The following is a 21,403-nucleotide window of genomic DNA, read 5'->3' as shown; positions in this document are numbered from 1 at the left end:
TTCTCTGCTTCTATCTACCATCTGTACGTGCTTGAACGAGTCATTTCTAAAAGCATCAAGTGAGGAGTGTTGCAGTGGGGGCTGCAGTGGACTTGGGGGTTGCCCATTTGCTGTCGTCTGAACAGGAGGAGCGGGAGATCCCTGGCTCAACTTCTTGAGGACAACATCTAGAACAAAGTGCAAGGCACGGGTCTAGAAGCTTGCAGAAGAGGGTACCAAGCACGTGTTATGTGTGAGCAAGCATGTATGCATTTGGCAGACGGCAGGTTCCCGTGAAGGTCTATTAACATCCTGCAAGATCTTCTTGTGGGACTGGGCACACCACACAGTGTGCACCCTGGCGGGGGGGGGGGGGGGGCTCTCTCTTTCCTCTTCTCACCTTCCTGAGTCTCGCTTGTCCCTCCAGCTATCTCAAAGCACGCTCCAGGCCAGGAAATAGAAATTGTGAAATGCCGGTGATTCTGCATACAAGTTAAATGCTCTGATGTTTGCCCGTTAACGCTGGCACTGAATAATATAAAGATGAAGAATAAAATCCATACTAATCACTTAATTTTTAAATTTTTCTTTACTGAGAACAGCACTGAATAGCACATTTGAAACACCATGACAAATCGCAAGAGCCACAGAAGAAGGAAAAAGCGTTTTATATTTTAGTTCCTTTAACAACACTCTCTTTTCTTGCTATTTGAAATACTGGACCACACATTTTCATTTTGCACTGAGTCCCGAAAATTAGGTAGTCATTCTTGAAGTAAATTAACCAATTAACCAATAAAATCCTAAAAAGAAGAACACAACCTAAAACTGATAGCCACCCTCATTCAGAACCCAGCTCCACTGTCTATTGCTGTGTGAGTAACCTACCTTCTCAGCACCTCTGTTTGCTTATCAGTTAGGGAACAAATGGTACTTTCCTTATATGGCTGCTGTGGGGATTAAATGAACTTGGACTTGTAGGACACCTAGAACAGAGGCTGGTACTTACTAATCTTCCCATTAGTGTTAGCTCCGTTGCCACCGTCACTTTCAGTATCTCCAACATGTGCTAGGATATCTCCACCTTGCTGGGCAGGTACTTATCTCCCACGGGACACACGAGAGGCTGGAAGTTCAGGAAGGTGATCTGCCCAAGCAACCCATCTGCAAAGTGGCAAGGCTGATGCAGAGCAGATCTGCCTCGTTCCAAAGCTCACGTCCTGCTCCAGACCCCACAGCCCAGATCTCCTGTTCACTTCATGGACAGAAGGATGTCCTTCCCAACCACCTCTGTTAGTGGGATTTTAAGGACGTTGTGCATATGGTATGTGCAAACTTGAAGTGGCAACGTGCCCAATGCCCGGCACATGGAGCTGGAAATGGATATCCTGCGAGGTGTTAACTTGCACTGTTTCTTTTCATGAATGCGGCCAGCATTTAGTAGGGATGTGATGCAGTTCAGCCATCCGTCTCCCTTTCAGTATGAAATTCTGAACTCCTCCATGTCAGGGGCTGTGCCAGATAATTCAGGAATCCCCCCGTCACCATTCCCCTCCCCATGCATCAGTACTGAATCGCTTGGGCGTTCAGGCTGGTTGAGGGCTGCAGGGCAGACAGCTGAAGCCCACCTGCATGGCCGAAGCAAAGACACCAGGTGAGCACCATCTACGTGCAGCCCTACAGCCTCGCTCCTGCAGGGCTGGGCGGCTGGAAAGCATGTGCAATTAGGGTTAGAGACCATTAGATTCCAGCCTCCCCTGCAGGCCTGCCACTCCAGGGCACTGCCCCCCGCAGCTCCGAGTCTCTGTCCACACCGTGAGCGCATAGGTCGGGGTGTCCATAGCCGAGCCCTGGCAGCGTCACCTCTAAGAGTCCACACGCTTGGCTGGCCTCAACGGTGGAGACAAGCCTTCTTCCATCCTGAAAAAGATGCCTAGAATTGTATGAGATAAGTTGAAAATGGCCACCTGCTCAAGAAACAGCCTTCTGCTGGGGCTTCTTTGCACAAGTGGGTGGGGTGACCCTGAGAGAAGGGGCTCATGCACAAGCTTGGGCTCGCCCCGCCTCTCCTGCCTGTTAATAAATTCCACGTGCCCCATAAGGAGCCGGCATCAGCCTGACTCCTCCGTCATCTCCCAATTATTTAACAAGGGGGAGGGACAGGGAAGCTTGAGGGTTCATAAGGAGAGTGTGTTGCTGCCTTTTCAAATCTTAAGAAAGCATAATCCCTGCAATTTAGGTAAATCAGATAGGCATTACCAGGTTAGGGTTAACCCACCACGAATGGCTTGGCAGTTGATGGCAAAAACAGCAGTTATTAAGTCCTAACAGTAATTTGCAGCTTATTCCAGCCCAGCTAATTAAAATGTAATCAGGATTGTGCGGCAATGTGTATTCTGTCAGCAGTTTTTCTTCCGAAGAGAAATCATGCCAGGAGACCACAAGAAAAGCCTTTCACGGGAATTGGCTTGATCTAAACTGCTTCTTTAGCCGCTTAAACTGCTAAACAAATAAATTACAGCAACTGACAATTCAATGAGAAAGAAAGAAAAAGAAAAAGAGAAAGAAAGAAAAAGAGAAAAAAAGAAAAAGAAAGAAGGAAAAAGAAAGAAAGAAGTGTTACTCTTTCTCTCCAGGAATGGGTCGCTCTGCTTTGTTTTCTGTTGATGAAACAACAGTGGAGCATCTTCTCAGGAGAGGGGCTGACAGCGCAGGGCAGGGCGGATTTGAAACCAGGTGGCTGGGGAGGAGCCCCCTCCAGGATGTGCGCGTAATTTCAGCGCAGGACGCGAGCACTCGGGTTTCCCTTTCCCTAAACAATCAGGAGGGACGCAGAGTGGGCCAGCTTCTCGGAAACCCACGACAGGTGGCTTCCTTAAGAAGGCGCACTCCCGCACACGCAAACTTCGCGAGCTAGTGCAATCTCTGAAGATCCCGACCGTGAGTGCTTGTGCCCTTGGGCGCCAGCTTTCATTAGCTCTCAGGCCAGGACGAACACCCTTAAGGCTACAGAGATACGTCCCAAACTCCACCGTCATTACAATCACCTGCTTTCACAGCTGAAAACCCAGGGCCCCTTGGAAAGCTCCCTTTACGCTGACCAGGCGGGAGGGGCGCCCAGTTTATTTCCTGAGATCAAAAACCTGCCAAAGAGTCCCGAGTCTCCTTCTGGCCTCCTCAGTCCGCCCTGCGGCAAGAAGGAAGTTAGGGTCTTGGAACAGGTGAGCCGCTAAGGACAGAGGCGAGAAGGCCAAGGGGAGAACGAGGGCCCTCGAGAGAAATAAGGCGTCTGCGTGAATGATTTCAGACTGCGCGCACTCGGATCGGCTGCGAAAGGCAACCCGACGCGCCTCCGCAGAGTCCGCAAGCGGCGCAAATGCGCCCCCAGCATCCCGGGTTCCCACGCACGACCTGCGGGGACCCTCAGCGCTGTTGCTCCCCCCAACACCAAGGGTCCCGGCAGTCCATAGGCAACAAGCGTGCGTCCCCCTGAACGCCCAACATTCACAGTCATTCACACACACGTTCTTGCACACCCAAGCTGGAAGGACCTACGAGGGCTGGGGGAAGACACTGACCCCAGGACCCTCCTCCGAGCATCCCAACGCGGCCCTCCAAGTCCCGTACCCCGTGAGTCTCTCCCCTTACTGTCCACTGACTAGACCTAGAAGCTCCGGGGCTCCGAACTGGGGAGCGCACAGCTACCACCCCCCGCCTCCCCAACACACACATTCTGGAACACACGACGGACTGGGAGCCCCTGGGGCTCCAGGGGTGGGCTGCGAGCTCCGGGCCCGCCGAATGTGAAAGCACCGCTCAGTGGAGACAAAAGTATCGACCCGCGGGCACCTGCGGGGCTGGGCGAGTCGCGCGGTCTCCGGGCGCAGCTGGGCGCGCCTCCCGGCCTCGCTCACAGTGCTGGCGGCAGCGGGGGCCCCCGAGCGCCCGGGAGTTCGCGGGACTCGCCCCCAGCCCGAGGTCCCGCGCGCGGAGGTCCTGGGAGAGTAACAAATGCTCACAGCCACGCTCGGCTTCTGCACAGCCGCTCTCCCTCCCCGCAGAGAGCGCCCCGCGTTTTCCGCGGGGAACAGGCAAGTTGGGGAAGATGCTGCTGCACGTTTCTTTTTCCTTTCGGGGGCAAGGAGGAGGCTGGAAAGGAGGGCTCGACCACGTCGTCTGTGAGACCCACGCCGAAGGAAAGCGGGATCTGCCGGCCGAGCCCGGCGAGAAGTTTGGGCGCCGAGGCTGGGAGGCAGGCGCCGCGTGCGCCCCGCGCCACGGTCGCCGCGGCGGTTCCCGTACCTGGAAATGCTGGAAGAAGGCGGAGATGCGCGTGATCTGCAAGCTGAGGCACCTGGAGGAGCAGCGGGCGCGCTGGACGCTCACGGCCGACAGGGACTCGTCCAGCCGCCGAGCAGCCAGGCAGCCCCCGGAGGCCGCCAGCCAGAGGCAGAGGGTCAGGGCCGCGCCGGGCGCCCCGGGCACCATGGCTGCGGGTCGGGGGCGCGGGCGCCGGGCGCTGGCCGAGGCTCCCAGCTCCGCGCCGGGGCCGCACTGCCGGGAACCTCGCGGCCGCCGCAACTCCGCTGCAAAGTTCAATCATTCAACTCCAGCCCCGCGCCCGCCCCGCCAACCTCCTCCCTGCTCTGCCTCGAGGGGTGGGGTGAGGGTGACAGGCGGCCGCGCCATTGGCTGTAAGGAAAGTGAGTGACAGGGGGGCCGGGCGGAGGGCCGTGGGCAGGTCTAAGGGGCAGCGAGCCCCCGCGCTCAAAGGCAGGGCGGCGCCGGCCGGGTCTTCCCGGTGCGCCCACTCTGGGTGGTCGGTCTCCCACGCAGGCTCCCCCACAGTCCGCATTCTCCCCACCCCACCCCCCACCACCATCCAGCTAAACGTCAGGTGTGTGCGAGCCCGGGCCTGGAATGGGGGTGCCCTCTTGGAAAGGAGGGCCTCGGGACCCCCAAGGGCGTCCAACCTGCCTACGGAAGGACGCAGCGCCTCCAAGTTGTGGGCTTCCTCCCCAGGTTCTACCCCGGGTCCAAGCTTCGCTCCTACTTTCACATATTTGAATTTCCTTTTATTCCCAAGTAACAACTGATACGGATATAAGAGTCAGAAGCCAGGCAAGGACATTTGACTGACATTTTCCTCCCCCCTCCACCCCCCGCATTTCTTCCTTTCTTCTTCCTCCCTTCTTTCCTCATTATTACCTGGAAACCGATCTGAGTACATAGCAAGTGCCATTTGTTAAACAGACACACACTACTTGCTTCCTCGGCTGTTTTTCTGGTAAGTACTACTCTCTCCCAAGGTGAGCACCTCAAAACAGAAATCTTTCCCAAACTCTTGCCCTTGAATGTGGCCCCCAAGACTCTTGATTCAGCCTCACCGTCTCTTGCAATCTTTTCCCAGGCTCTTTGGCTACACGTGCTCTCAGTCCCCAGAGAGGGCCGTGTCCCGTAAAGAGCTACGGCAGCATTTATAATCCAGCACCTGTTACAAGGTTCATGCTGCCCTGAGTTCCACTGGGAAGTGAGAGCAGGGAGGCCGGGCGCCCTAGAGAGAGCTGGGATGTGATCATGAAGGCTGCGCTTGGCGCATGGGGATATGCACATAACGCAGTTGAGTCAAAGAGACCCATATGCACACGCATACTCAGGTGCACACCACCTGACTGATAGCCGGTGCCCGGACCTCCCCACATTCTCATACAGAATGGGACTTACGGGTTCCAAAACCTAGTACCTCCATAAGCACACAACTAAGCACAGCTAGTGTGTAGATGCACTCGACCTGCCCAAAGATTCATCAGAGTGGGATTCCTCTGCCCATAGAGCTTAGGCTCTTTCCCCAATTTCCAACCTTTCCCCACCCCCATTTTTCCGCACATTTTCCACTCTGTGATTCTGAGCTCTTCCTGTTAAGTTATAATGACAACCATCTACAGTTATCCTGTTATACCTATGATTCTTTTTCAAGTACATCATCTTCTGTGTATATTTCTTCACAGGGTTAAGTCAGCAAGGCCAAATGGAATTCACTGCCTAGTGTGTTTCCCCATGAATTTTTTAAAAACCAGAGTGGTCTCTTTCAAAAGGTCCTGCAGGAAGAACCAGCTTCGTGGGTGTGCGGCCTGGCCAGTCGTACAGAGCTCCATCCTAGGAAGATCACATGCGGTTTAATGTTCTCCTATCACCATCTTGATTTTAATTCTGAACGAGGCTTGAGTTACGCAGACAGCCCTGTGTGTAGGTTTCAGCAACACAATACTGCACTTGAGCGGGAAACATAAAAAATTTAGGCATGAGCTCAGTTTAAAAGACGCTCAGAGTTGTGAATGGAAATCTTTTTAAAGTCTGTTAAACACTTAATAATGACTAGAGCAAAGAAGCTAACCATGGTGACCCCAAGCTGGTAGGTGTAGACGGCCTTAAAGCACTGAATGGAGGAGTGACATCTGAATAGAGGAATTGTCTTCGAATTCACTGGGAATTACTAAAAACATTTCCAAAATCTATAGCAGAGGCTTCCACTGCATTTAACTTCTAAAGTTAAGCAAATACCTGGTCTTGGTGAAAGCAAGGATATTATGCATGCCTACATTTTCTTATGGTATCTTTGATTTATAACTTTGCGTGTCATATCATGAAATTTATATTCTAGAAAGTGAAATCATAGGGACAAGAATGCTGAGCTTTTAAAAACAGCTTTTAAATGTTCAAAGGGATCACTGTATTTTTTTAAAAAGCAGTGTGCGTGCTACTTTTATGGGTTCCATAGCATATTCATTTCCATGAATAAATGCATTTTATAATAAACCACAAAAGAGAACATCTAGTCCGTTGAACAGAAAGCTTGGGATTAAACATATAGGGCCACCTTATGCACATGTTAAAATTATACTTGCGATAATACTGCTTTCTTGTTTTAGAATTATCGCAGACATCTTCCGTGACTATGCCTGCCTTTTTTATGTTATCTATTTTAATTTTAGTTTGAAGTAACTTGTAAAAGGAAAACATTTTGGTAAAGTCAGAATAACAGTTAAAATCTAAGTTTTTTATTCTGCTTCTATGTGCCTGATTTATTTTGTGGCTCATAGAAGCTAACTTTTGATAGGACTGGTTAAGTTCATGAAGATCTCTAAGTTTGTGAAGATCCACCACATGGGAGGAGAACCATAGTGTATAGAAGGAATGATGGATAAATGGATGGGTGAAAATTGTCCAGATACATTGGTAAGAAAGAGCTTAGCAAGGCTTTGCTCAAAGTCAACTTGAACCCCACAGTCTGAATTGGTCTGGAGAAGAAATGAACCTTGTATTGACTTCACTTTGACTTTAAATAGACAAAACACCCATCCAGCAAGGACAGTGGGAAAGAGTTTTAACTGACCCTTATTTCTATCTATGTGAACCAAGACCGAACTGTGTGGCCCGTCTTGGTCAGGTTCTAGAAGAATCCAAGAAGTTAGCTATATTCTTCCTTATGATTTTTTTAGGATATGAGTATCTTCCTTTCTTTCCTTCCTCCCTCCCTCCCTTCCTTCCTCCCTCCCTCCCTTCCTTCCTTCCTCCCTTCCTTCCTTCCCCCCTTTTTTTACCATAGAATAAGAACCCTCTGAGAAGCTTGCTAAAGGTATACTCCAGAATTCCACGTTCAGAGATTCTGGCTCAGCATATGTGGGTAGGGCACTGGAATCTCAACTTTTAAACAACACCTGGTGTTCCTATAGCCATTGAACCAGGGGCAGGTTTGACAGATAATTGGTTTAGAAAACAACCCACTAAAGATGGATTTCAGTAGCATTTACGGCTTTTTTGTTGTTTAAAGTAATTTTTTTAGGTATACATGTTGATATGGATTGGACACAGCTATCTATTTCTTAATAATCATATTGCTATACTTTTTCCAGTACGTTCCAGTCTAACAACATAGTGTTAGACTTATTTTTTCAGACTAGCAGTTTATCTTTTCAAAAGCTTCCCAGCTGCATTTGATAAGAATAAACTATGAAGGAAACAAGCATAATCTTTTCCTAGATACACCCCTCTTGAAAAAGCAAATTGAGAACTCACTCTAAAATTGGGGAAGACCAATACTTAAATTTGATGGCATTTATGAGGTCCCCGGTCATTAGCTATAGGGGACAGTGAAGCGAGGGGAGGGAACTCACATGAGTTTAATTGCCTTCATTTGATGATGTAATAACATGCACCTAGTCTAGGAAACTGCAGTTGACTTCTGGAAAAGAAAATGTGAGAAAACCAGGAAATGTCTCCCTGCTAGAGCCGTGACCCATTCTCACAACTACATTTGCAGGCTAAGTTCTCAGAATTTTGGTAAGAAGAGTCTTCTAGATTCTTCTTTAACTGCGCTTTCCTTCTCCTCCAGACTTTATCCCTTCTGCTTAGCTTGGAATTACATGATCCAGGGAATTCCAAGGGCTCTTAAGAGGAAAAAGTAGTGAAATGGGGAGTATGGGATGCAGTTAACAACTGAATGGATACATATCAGATTTCCATCTTTTGTAATATGATTTCAGGCAAGAATGGCGTGAACCTCTCTGGCACGGCTTACTGCCCTGGTCTCTGACAGCCAATTTCATCCTTCTACAAATGGAAATGATAACTTTATGCAATAGGGCCATTGAATATACTGTGCTTTGTAGAAAAGGACACACACATTCATTTGCAATCATCTGTTGTTTTTTTTTAATCACTGTGTACTGTAGATATCCTATTTGGGGATAAGTTAAGCATACGACACATTTTCCTCTTCGGTGAGATTATAAAAATTCAGAGTTGCTGCGTTTACATGTTTAAAGGTATAAATTTTATTAATCACTTTGCTATTTACTAAGTTTTACTAGGAAGCATCAGAAAACTGCTATTTCTTTTGTGCACTAAAGAACAGCTTAATGAAAGTTTAAAATTTTCTGAGCAAAATACACAAAGGATGGTTAAATAACATGATTTCAAGCTACTCCTCCTTTTCATGAGCTTGTCTCCCTGCCCTTTTGCCTCTCCTCCCCCAAAGTCACCATCAATCTATCAATTAGTATTAAATTTGGCACCTGTTCTGCAGGCATGCTAAGAGCCTATTCTAGATTAAGTCATCACTAAAATTTTATTGTCACTGCAATAATTACTAAAATTAAAAGAACTACTAAAAAATAAAATGTGTCAATATGCATTTTCATGTTCCAAGGATCCACTGTATGGTGATCGTTATATTCAACTGTGAATGCTTTTTCCCTCCCAGCACCTACCGCCAGAAATTTTTAGCTTTAGCACATTTAATGGCCTCTGCTGATTTTAGCGTCTTACTGACCATAGCAGCTGATGGACCATGCCAAGAACATTGGGTTTTGGAAACCCAATACATATAGCCATAAAATAAGTACTTAATAGTCAAATGTAGCGAACTATTTAAAATACAAAAATTAACTTGTGTATTTCTGGTTCTTGACATGACCAAAATATCACTGGTTTGCCCCCAACATATATTTTGAGAATCATAAGCACCTTAAAAGAAATTGAAATTATACCATTTTTACTAAATCTTTAATAATATAACTTTAAAAACCTCATTTCCCTCTTCTGACTGGCCTAGTTTTCATGTGAAATAAATAATGAATTTTTCAGTGAAATTCATATTTAAAATTTTGTAGAATCACACTTTTTAAAGCTTTTAAACAAGGAAGTTCTAATAAACAATCATACTTTTATTCTGTTCATTCCTAAACATGAAAAGAAATCTACAGGTGCTCTTCAGAAATACTGAAATTCTATTCTGTTTAAAGACTTAAGTGGGTTTTCCTTCTTTGATGTTTGGAGCCCATTGAAATTTACATTGAGCCACTGTAAATACCATAGATTTGGAGAGCTCTGACAATTTACAAAGGCAGCTTTTAACGGGAAACAGCGCCACATGCTGGCCACACCAATAAAATGCAGCCACAGAGCCCTTCACCCGTGATAACCTAATTTTAGGACTAAATTGTCAGCTCTAAAGCGTGAATCTGACTAGGATGATCATGCAGTGTTCTCCATAAATAGTAACTAGATTAATGCCAGTGTGGATTTAAACACAGAAAGGCTTTCCTGTGTAAATGCAGTCACACTAAATTACAGAAATGAGCACATTAGTCTTCAAATGAATTTTTTCTTAGCTTTTAAACACTTTCTTTTTTTTAAGATTTTTTTATTTATTTACTTGAGAAAGCGAGAGCATGAGCGGGGGGAGGGTCAGAAGGAGAGGGAGAAGCAGACTCCCCGCTAAGCAGGGAGCCCGATGACACGGGATTCGATCCCAGGACCCCAGGATCATGACCTGAGCTGAAGGCAGACACTTAACTGTTTAACCCCAGGCGCCCCTTTAATCACTTTTCAACCTATTCACTATAACACTGAATGACAAAGGCCAACTGTGTGTGTTTTATTCGAAGGAGCTTCTGTTCAGAACACCTTTGCAGCTTACACATCGCTTGCTTCTTAAGATTCACCAAAATATGAGAATATATGAATAAAATTCACCACCAGGGGATACTAATGCACAAAAAGGTGACAGGTTTTATCTACAGTGTTAGCAGGGGAAAAAAGAAGAGCCTTTCAACACTCATGGGTCACTTTATACAAGATGTTCATCTTGTCAAGGGATTAAGATAAACACATTTAAGACCGAGAAGGAAGCACCGGGATACCCGGACACCAGGTGAATAGACCAATGAATGCAACTAAGACATGAGTTTATATTCCTCTTCTGAATCCACAGGGGCTTGGGGGGAAAAAAAGCATCCTGTAAGACCGAAACAGAACAAAACCAAAAAACGTCTGGGTCTATTTGAGGGATTTTCTCCAGTGGCTATAACTAGCCCTAGCTGGAGAATATTCTGCCCTCTCATTGAATTTGGGGCATTTCAACGAGTCAGAAATCAAAGGTCGTTCCCTTCCCTTCTCCATCCAGGTGCTTCTGTACTTCGTAATGCCCACCCCTTCTTCACAGCCTCACAACACTCCCTTTCACACAAAGTGTTGCTGAGTTCCAGAGAAGGAATGCCAAGGCCAGGGGCTCACTTTGCTCTGTTTCCGCAGCGATCTGTGTTTCCCTGGGACACGGATGGACAACAGTTAGATACCAAAGATGGTAAATGGAATTGTCCTGTGGCTTAAGTGGGATTCCGAGTGGGAATATTTTTCCTATGGTCCTTCTGGGTATTGTACCATGTCAAGAAAGTACTCAGTGACATGATAACAACTTCTCGGCTCATAAAAGAACTTAAGTGAAGGAACCCACATGTATTCAACCCTTTCTTTTTCTCCTGCAAATAATCAGAAGCTACCATGGGCTAGCATTCGTCTATGAGAAATTTATTTTCAACATCTTGATAGTCATAATGTGAGGACTGTGCTAGGAAAAATGTGCGGTTGAGAGCAATCATACAGACTGACAGGTACCTGACTCACTGATACATAATGAGCCAGTGAATCACGACGAGAGCTGGTTAACTCTTTCACATTAGCAGAGTATCACTACTTGAATGACTGTTTCCTGGTATTATGCACCATGGAAGAAATGAAAAGAAGTAAGTCCTTTCCTGTTTTCAAAGAACTAAGTGCACCTTTTTATTATTAATTTAATACCAAAGACTTTTTGGCCTAGAGGTTTTATCCACCTCCACCCAAAAAATCAAGTGAAATTATAATTATGTCTGCAAACTTTTTTCAGTTAGGACTTTATCATAATTGCCTGCTGAGATAGGAAGGGATTATGAGAAATGATATTGTTTGAAGACTAGAAAGGGGGAAGAATATCCGTTTGGAATCAACCCAGCATGGAAATCTGAGTTGCAGGAACAAGGGATGTGTCTCTCTCTTTTTTTTTTTTGAAGATTTATTTATTTGAGAGAGAGAGAAAGAGAGAATGAGCAGGAAGGGCAGACGGAGAGAATCTCAAGCAGACTCCATGCTGAGCACGGAACCAACACAGAGCCTGACCGGGGCTCGATCTCATCACCCTGAGATCACGACCTGAGCCGAAACCAAGAGTCGGATGCTTAAGGGACTGAGCCACCCAGGTGCCCCTGGGGATGTGTCTCCCATACAGACTCCTTCACTTCTTTACATCTCTATAACTTCTCCTTGTAAAATAGAGATCTTAGTAGAAACCAACTCCCCAGATTATTTTGAGATAATATTTCAAAAGGACTAGGTACAGACCTTCAATAAATAACAAGTACTCAAACTAGACAAGGTAGATAAGCATTTACAGGATTAACCAGTGAATTTATAAGTTTTGTTTTGGTTTTTAACTACTCTTCTATTTTTTTTAATTTTTTTAAAGATTTTATTTATTTATTTGAGAGAGAGACAGAGAGCGAGCATGAGCAGGGGAGAAGGACAGAGGGAGAAGCAGGCTCCCCGCTGAGCAAGAAGCCCGATGCGGAGCTCGATCCCAGGACCCCGGGATCATGACCTGAGCCAAAGGCAGATGCTTAACCAACTGAGCCACCCAGACACCCCTTTTTTATTTACCATAAACTTTATACCAGTGTTTCTCCACCTCGGCACTATTGACATTTTGGGCTGGGGATTTGCAGTGGGGAGCTATCCTGTGCCAGGGGGAGCTTAGCTGCCTTCCACCCTCTGGAAGTCAGCAGCTACCCACCCACCCCAACAATCTGTTATATCTCCAGATAGACCCCCGTGTCCCCTGAGTGGGGGAGCAAAACTGCTCCCAGTGGAGAACCACTGCATTTGAGCAATCATCCTGTAGTTTAGAAGAGTCTGTTCCCGTTAAAGGAAAGGTGAGAATGATTTTTAAGTGACTTCTGAAGTAGACGTTAGTTTCTGAACATGAAAACCAAGTCCACTTTCCAAAATGATTTATCAAAACAGCTTGTGAGACAGAAATGGTATTGGTGATATATAAATGATGACAGAGGAAAATGCCCAGGGCAACACCATCTGCTTCTCCAGAGTATTCAAGATAAGCATTGAAACCTAGAATATTATCCAAAAAGAACTCACACAGCAGCTGTGAACACTAGAGTCATTTTTGACACCTGGTCAAACACTCTACCTGATTTTAAACATCTTCCTTAAGACTCAGTGTTTGCTACATAAAATTACACTGTGGGGAGTTAAATTATACGTTTTTTCTTATTTAACTCTTTTTTAGTCAGCTTTCAGGTAAATATACATAAAATAGAATTGACATAAAATTCACAAATTTGAAAGGGACAATCGATGAGTCTTAACAAAGTATGCCGTTGTGTAACCACCAATACACTTGTGATATAGAATATTTCTGTCACCACAGACAGTTTTCTCATGCCTGCATTAACCTCCCGCCCTCACCCCAGCCTCCAGCAACCAGTGATCTGAATTTTTTGTCCTTCCGTTTTTGTCTCTTCCACAATGTTCTATAAATGGAATTGCATGGGATGAAGCTTTGGGTCTGGCGTTTTTGCATTTAGTGTAATGCTTCTGAGTTCAACGTATTTTGTGCAGGAATAATTTGTTCCTTTATGTGAGGTTTTTGAAAGTATGATAGGGAAGTTTACTAACAGCAAAAGAGTTATCTGAAATTATGGAAACCGGAAACAAATGGAAATTCTTCACACCACGCTTGGCTCTCTGCTTCCCAGCATGCAATCTGCCTGACTGAATGCAGCAAGCCAGGTTACAGCTGCCTACAAGGGGCAGCCAAGGTCCGGGAGGCAGCACCAACATTTGCCCCCAGACTCAAGACAGCTGGAACCAGACCTGAAGTTCAGTCCCAGGTGAAGCAACATCAAGCTCAAAGCTTCAGAAGGCAATACTGATTTGCTCCCCCGCCCCCAAGGAATATCTGAATTAGGCCCAGGGAAGTGAGGAAGGAAAGGGCTCAAACCATTATCTAACAAGAGAGAAAAATCTGGGGCGCCTGAGTGGTTCAGTCGGTTAAGCGTCTGCTTTCGGCTCAGGTCGTGATCCCAGGGTCCTGGGATGCAGCCCTGCATCGGGCTCCCTGCTCAGCTGGGAGCCTGCTGCTTTCTCTGCTACCCCCCACCCCCCGGTTCTCACTCTCTCTGAAATAAATAAATAAAATCCTAAAAAAGAGAGAGAACAAATCACGAGTCAGATCAAAGATGAACCCAGGACTAGGGAAAGATTTCTTAAATGAATAAATAAATAAATAAATAAATAAATAAATAAAACTCATTAATTAAACACAAAAACAAAACATTGATCTATTCAGTTATATTAAAATTAAGACCTATTGTCCATCAGGAACATCTTAAAGAGAGAAAAGAGACTCATTACAGAGTAGAAGACAATATTTTCACGGTACACAGGACTGACAAAATATTAGAATGAAGACTAGAGCATGAATTCCTACAAATCAGCAGGAAAACATGGCACAAAGAGATGAACAGAAAAAAAAGCAAAAGCTCTTACTAGGCCCGGACAGTTGAGGACACACATATTTCTAAAAGATGTATGAAGAAAAGTTAAGCATCATTGGTGGTCAGAAAAAGAATACCTAAAATAAGAGCAGAGTGGATGCTCTTTTATGCCCTTTCTCTTGGCTACAGTGGAAAGTCTTGACTATGGTACAACTTGCAGAGGAGACTCCAGAGTGGCTTTTATACATTGCTGGTGGGGGCAGAAACTGATGCCCTGACTCTGCACAAGGGCCAGGCATCATGTCTAGACAGCTGACCAGTCCCATGGCCAGTGATTCCTCAATCCCAGTTCCACACGACCCAAGGGACGTTACTGCATGTGCATCATACACACCGTGGACAAGCACATTCATAACAGGACAGCTCATGTTAGCAAGACCTTGAAGCCAACAAAATGTCCATCAGGGGGAGGGCAGATGCATAAACTCTGATGTATTCACATAGGAAATAGTACCCAGTTGTCAGAATAAATTAACTTCCGAGATGTATGTGTTAAAGATCAACCTTAGTAATAGAACAGGAAGTGAAAACAGTTGCCAACAGAATACGTATGGTTTATGTTAGGAGGTGAAAGATAAATAGAATAACAAATGTATTTATTAGTGAGCATATATATGCAATAAATATATTCTAAAAAGAAAAGGAAATAGTTGACATAGATTGCAGGGTCATGGTAGACAAAGCAGGAGGACTGGTTGATTATAAAAAACGTAGCTTTTGTTTCCAGTAATGGGATTTGCTGGTGTCCGTTACACTATTAACAATAACAAATTAAATAGCTAGTTGAACATGTAAAATGGGCCATATTTGGAACAACGGTGAAAATGCGATGAACCAGGAATTATCATTTATCCAACTCTATGTTCCCAAAATTTAATTAAAAATATAATGAAGTAAAAATAACAGTGCCAGACACGACGTGTTCATTTGACCAACAATTCAGGGTCCAAGCCTTCTATAGCAATATGAAATGAATTATTTGTTGAAAGAAGGAGTCAAAAAGCAATTCTTTTTTTTGGGTGTGAAGTCAGAGAAGAATAGGGTTTAGTCATTGAGTGTTATTCTTGGAAATAATAAGGAACAGAAGGGGGTGTTCCAATGCTGACGCTGAGAATGAACTGCTTTGAATCCCTAGTAGAACAACAGGTCACTGTCAGAAAGACTAGAACATAAAATGTAGAAGAGAAGGGGATGCCGGCTCACTTGGAAAACAGGACAACTCCATGGTTTAAAGAACCAGCATGTGGAATCCACTGTCAGTAATACGGTCTTCTGTGGGTCCGTGGCTGCCTACCGATAGGGGACATTTTGCTTGTCAGCTCTTCACGCTCCCGGTAGATAAAGATTTGAGGATCAGCATATACAAGTGATATTCAAACCCATGGGCTCCATGAGATCACATGGGGAGCAAGCATGAATATAAATGGGAGGGGTTATAAGATGATGAAGGGATTAAAAGAGCATCACAAGCCTGAAAATCAGTTACTAGAGTAATGTGGCCTTCCGCAGATCCATGGATTTGGGGCAAGTTTTGAGCTATGTAATATTAGGGAAATCTATGTTCCAAACCTGTATCTATACCAGATAACACCTAACCTAATCTCAATCTTTAGCTCCATCTGCCATTGGAGGTCTTTGTGCTACTGTTACATGATTGAATTATTTTCTCTATGTCTGTTAGACTTACCTACCTTTTCAATTCCTTGGGTGAGTTTTAGAAAAGATTCATTTTAGGGAAGACTACTGGGCGAGTTAAGGGAAAAAAATGATCTTTTTTATGCTACTGGAAGACCATTTATGAATATGATAAATGAACTCTGATGGTTAATTTGATGTGTCAATGTGACCGGGCTAAGAGATACCCAGAAAGCTGGCCAAATGTTATTTCTGGGTGTATCTGTCACAACGTTTCCAGAAGAGAGTAGCATTTGAAAGAGTAGACTGAGTAAAGATGGCTCTCACCAAGATGGGTGGACATCGTCCAATCCGTTGAGAGCCTGATTAGAACAAAAAGGCAGAGGAAGGGCATTTTCTCTGTCTCTGCTCGAGCTGTCTCCTGCTCTCAGGCATGAGCACTCCTGGTTCTTGGGTTTTCAGATTCAGACCAGGACTTCCACTACCTACCCTCCAACTCTTATGTCTTTGTACTTGGACCTAATTACACCACTGGCTTTCCAGCTGGTTCTCCAGCTTCCTGATGGCAGATGGTGGCACTTCCCAGTGTCCATTACTACATGAGTCAATTCCTATAAGAATCCTCCTCTTCTGTCTGTTTATCGATCGCTTTATCTGTTTTCTATTGGTTCTGTTTCTCTGGAGAATCCTAACTAACACATGAACTTCTGCTTCTCTCTCTAACCTCATAACAAAAAAAGAAACACAACATTTGTACACTTTCACTAAGTTAGTGGAAAAGGAAGTAAATAAACTAATAAGCCAATCAAAAATCAGAATGTTTAAATCTAAACCACAACTATCCTAGAAGTTATTTTTAAATCATTCATCCATAGGATTTTATGTCTCACTTTTTATTTACAGGGAGGGAAATTATGATAATGGACTTTTATTTAGACTGCAGTCTAGCACACTAATACCATGCAGTACTCTATAATCAGTGATGATAATGTGAAGTCACTGAAATGAACTGAAATGTTCACCATAAAGAAATGGACTTAGGGGCGCCTGGGTGGCTCAGTCCTTAGGCGTCTGCCTTCGGCTCAGATCATGATCCCAGCGTCTTGCGATCGAGTCCCACATCGGGCTCCCTGCTGGGCGGGAAGCCTGCTTCTCTCTCTCCCACTCCCCCCGCTTGTGTTCCCTCTCTCGCTGTCTCTCTCTCTGTCAAATAAATAAATAAAATCTTAAAAAAAAAAAAGAAATGGACTTAGAAGTTAAACATTGCTACCAATATATCAAAACAAAGAAGTAGGGACACCTGGGTGGCTCAGTCACTTAAGCATCTGCCTTCGGCTCAGGGCATGATCTCAGGGTCCTGGGATCAAGCCCTGAGTTGGGCTCCCTGCTCAGTGGGGACTCTGCTTGATCCTCTGCCTCCTCCCACTCATGTTCTCTCTCTCTCTGTCTCTCAAATAAAAAAAAAAAAAAAAAAAAAAAAAACAAAGTAAATATTTTTGCTCTATTCCACAATGATCTTTCTGAGAGCAGGAACATTATTTTAAAGCACATTTTTCCTTATCTAAGTGAAAGAAAATCTTTTCCAAAATGTCAGCAAGCACATAGGAAGCCGTGGAGTAATGGTATCTGTTACATTCTCGTTTAAATGGGAGAACTGTATCATTTTATTTGTAGATACTTTCCATGCAGATAAGATAGATCAACTACGGGTGGTTTTGGTTTCCTGGGTTACATCATTTGAACCAGTGCTGCTCAATGCTGGTGACAATTATTCATTTAAAAATGCAGATGGCCAGCCCTTGGCACCAGACATCTTCATTTAATTGGTCTGGGGTGGCTTAGAAATCAGTATTTTTTTTTAAGATTTTATTTATTTATTTGTCAGAGAGAGAGGGCACAACCAGGGGGAGCAGCAGGTAGAGGGAGAAACAGACTCCCTGCTCAGCAGGGAGCCTAACGCAGAACTCGATCCCAGGACCCTGGGATCATGACCTGAGCCAAAGGCAGACGCTTCACCGACTGAGCCACCCAGGCATCCCAGGAATCACTATTTTTTAAACCATCTAGGTGATTCAGATGCCACCACAGTTGAGAATCAAGAAGGCTATTTGTCCGTAAATTCAAACAATGTTTTTGAGAAAAATAATGGGAATTTGATGAAAATGGTGAGAAATGCACAATTTCTGAACATCAGCACCCCTGACATTTTGGACAGATCATTCTTTGTTGTAGAAGCTGTCCTGTGCACCACAGATGTCCAGCAGCATGCCAGTGGGAGAACCCAAAATGTCTCCGGTCATGGCTTAGTGTTCCCTTAGGGACAAAAATGCTCCCCTTGAAAACCACTTAGATGTAACCAATTCTCATGTTACAAGATCCAAGTAGTACTTCAGTTCTAAGAAAAACCAAATGAATAACCATGTTCTTCAGTTAGAGTAGCAATTCATCTATAATCCCGCAAAAACGAGCAAGAGAGAGACAGTATTTTTAAACGATGTTCTAGATGACGTTTTTAATTAAAAATGAACCAATATGAGAGCTTTCCATCTCTTCTAGTTTGCACTTCTGGATCTGCACCCTACCCCGTCTTCACTCTACTCCCTTTTCAAATGGCCTCAGTGAGACTTCTTGTCAAGATAAAAACCTCCCCCCTCCCTCCCTCTTCCGGGAAGGTTGTAAATCGCTCCCATACTACAGCTTCACTCCAGCTAAGGCTTCCTCAGCCCCCTTCCAACAAACTCTAATTTACTGGCATCTTCAAGTGAATCAGTTACCAGGAGAAGCCCACCCCGGAGGGAGGAATGAAGATAGCATCGCTTCTGCATCCACTTGCCTTCTCTCTGCCAGGCAGAACGGAAGTGAAGTTCAATAGGTTTCTTTGTTTCTCATTTCCTTCCCTCCCCTGGCCCATGATTTTGTGCTTTACCCCCCCTAGCAACAAGTTAAATAATATCCATCCAATCAGTGTTTCCTTCCTATGTTTCAAGCAATGTTCTAGACACTGTGACCCAGTTATGGACAAAATGAAGTCTCCACCATCTTGGAGGTTACTTATTAATAGGCAGAAATGTCCACATTGTTCTAGATAATGATATGAGGCCCTACAGTTTGCATTTTCCTATTGCTTGAGCTCCTCTTTTAAACAAATATTCAACTGATGAACTTTTCTAGTTCCAAAGAGTGTTAAGAATGAGCTTTTTAAATGTTGAACTTGCCTACCCAGGTACCTGAATGAAAGTGGACACCATTACTGGTCTGCTGGGATCACTTTGTTACCAGCCATGTTTTTGCACTTCCTCTTGAGAGGTTGACAAGCATTACTGATGTCACGTTGAGTAAGTTCAAAAGCAATGAATGTTTCGGCAGCAATCGAGGGGCACTCAACAGCCCTGATGGTGAGCTGCAGGTCCAGTGTCATCGATCTCTAGGTGGCACCAGGGCCCATCTACTCTGGGGCACTGATGCAGCTCACAGAAGAGGGGACCTTGGTTGGGGTCGCCCACATTGGTGAGCCGTGTGACTCAATCACAGCTCAATGTTGGTAGGTGTCTGAATGGCAACCCTCCAAGGGTGAGTCCAAGAGAACAGCATTCATCCTGGTGAGTTTTGGCCAAAGCTGTGGGAACGGCCTTGAGTTCTGCCCACTCTGGGATCTGCCTGGCTGGGACTCAGACTGCACATACGCAGCAGCCCGGGGACACTGCTGGGTTTCATCTTGGCCAACCATTTGTGAACCAGGCCCTGGCATTTAGGAGGACCTCTGGGAACCAAGAGCACTACTGAACCAGAGGCTTAGCTTCAGGTGGGAGATAAAATTTCCCACAAGGGAGGAGTTGCCACTGTGGAAACCAGAGATGCCCCGGAGCCACATCAGCCGCCTTCCTGAACCCCCCATTTCATTCAGACAGCTAAGAGTTGGTGGGTCCTCCCCACCCTGTCAGTCATTGAGTCAGAGCTGACCCAGCTTGGAATGGGACTATCGGGCAGAAACGTCACAAAGCCTCTAGAGATAAGTGTTCCGCTTTGACAAGAGCCCAGCAGCCTATGATAGTCGCGCCCGGGTGGAGGTTACCTTCTTTTGCCAGACGCTCCAACTGGCAAATCATCAGACATAGAGATCATAATTCAAAAGGGGTGCTGGTGTCATGGGCCCCCAAAATACCGGCAGTTCTCTGCGTATGGCTCTTCAAGGTGGGGAGACTTGCCCTTGGCGCTAAGGGATCCGGGAAGTACAAGCAACAAATACATCAACTCCTGCTCTGTGTTCAGATATAGAAGCACTGAAAGCCGTGCATGGATTGGCCCCACAAGGCCCCACCGACAGAAGGTCGCTCCACATGCCACTCGACACCTGACCCAGAAAACATTAGTTGGATCTAGGTGCTCCCTCACCACAAGGAGCAGAGAGGATAGTCACCTGGGAGCGAGCATTCAACACAGCTCTAACAGTGTGACTGCCTCCCCCGTGCAGAGCTCCTCAGCCCAGCTGGACAGGTGCCCATGGTCTTCAATTCTGCTTGGGGACAGGGAGACCTTGGTCCCAATCCTCACGATCTTCCTGTTCCAGTCGCAAGGCCGAGGGATGGAGGGAATTATCTGTCTCAGACTAGACTTGCTGTAGGAGGTAAAGCACATTTACTCCTGTTTTCAAGTGCCTGGTAGATGCTCACCTCTTTGATTTAACACATAGTGTTTTTTTCCTTTCTTCTTTCCTCATCGGCTGAATTACATACGCTTGGAAGTCAAGAAACTTTTGTGAAAATTCAGCCCGAAGTTCCTTAGAAATTGAAGTCGGAAGCCTGAATGGTAGTCCAGTGAGATATGCAGAGTCTGAGGGAGTTGGCAGTTTCCCCAGCTGTCAGGCAGAGCCAACATACGTAGGAACAACATTTCAGAAAACTCACCCGAAGTGACTAATGGCCACGACCATGCTCAGGGGAAGATCACTGTCTCCTGCCCGCTCTAGGCTTTATTTTGCGGGCCAGCTTAATTTGCCTATCGTCTGGCACCTTCCACAGAGACAGGAGAAAATATAATAAAGGAGCCCACATTTGTCAGGAGATGCTAAAATGCTGTTTAGGATGAAGGATGTAATGAATAGCTCTATAAAATAAAGCAAGTCAAGAGATTCATTCTCTTTGAAATCCTTATACTGGGGCTTTCTAACTTGACTAGTGTCCTCACTAACACTTTCTAACTTGACATTGAAATACTCCTCAGCTCTACTCTGTGGTCAAGTAGGACCACTGCGGCCACCTGGTTACAACTCGGATGGATTTTTCTGTCTCTTGGCTGAATGTGTGTTATTTATTTCCAATCTTACAAGATATTTCCAGAAG

At 45.3% G+C, this 21,403-nt stretch overlaps 1 protein-coding gene across 3 annotated transcripts in view; it reads right to left on the bottom strand.

The window, feature by feature from the left end:
• Positions 1-21,403, bottom strand: part of ANOS1 (anosmin 1) — a 694,126-nt gene that overhangs the window by 185,010 nt on the left and 487,713 nt on the right. Inside the window, exon 1 of one of the 3 annotated variants that reach the window (XM_078064551.1) lies at positions 4,282-4,590. The exons of the other annotated variants lie outside the window; for them this stretch is intronic. Coding sequence (XP_077920677.1) covers positions 4,282-4,467 — 186 coding nt within the window. The 5' untranslated portion in view covers positions 4,468-4,590. Of the gene's footprint in view, positions 1-4,281; positions 4,591-21,403 lie in introns of those variants that run through there. 3 annotated transcript variants of the gene reach the window in all.

Source organism: Halichoerus grypus, chromosome X (genome assembly GCF_964656455.1).
Source record: "Halichoerus grypus chromosome X, mHalGry1.hap1.1, whole genome shotgun sequence".
In the NCBI taxonomy this organism is placed as follows: Eukaryota; Metazoa; Chordata; class Mammalia; order Carnivora; family Phocidae; genus Halichoerus; species Halichoerus grypus.
Note: the sequence above shows the minus strand (reverse complement) of the source record. Positions and strands in the feature narration are given on the sequence as shown.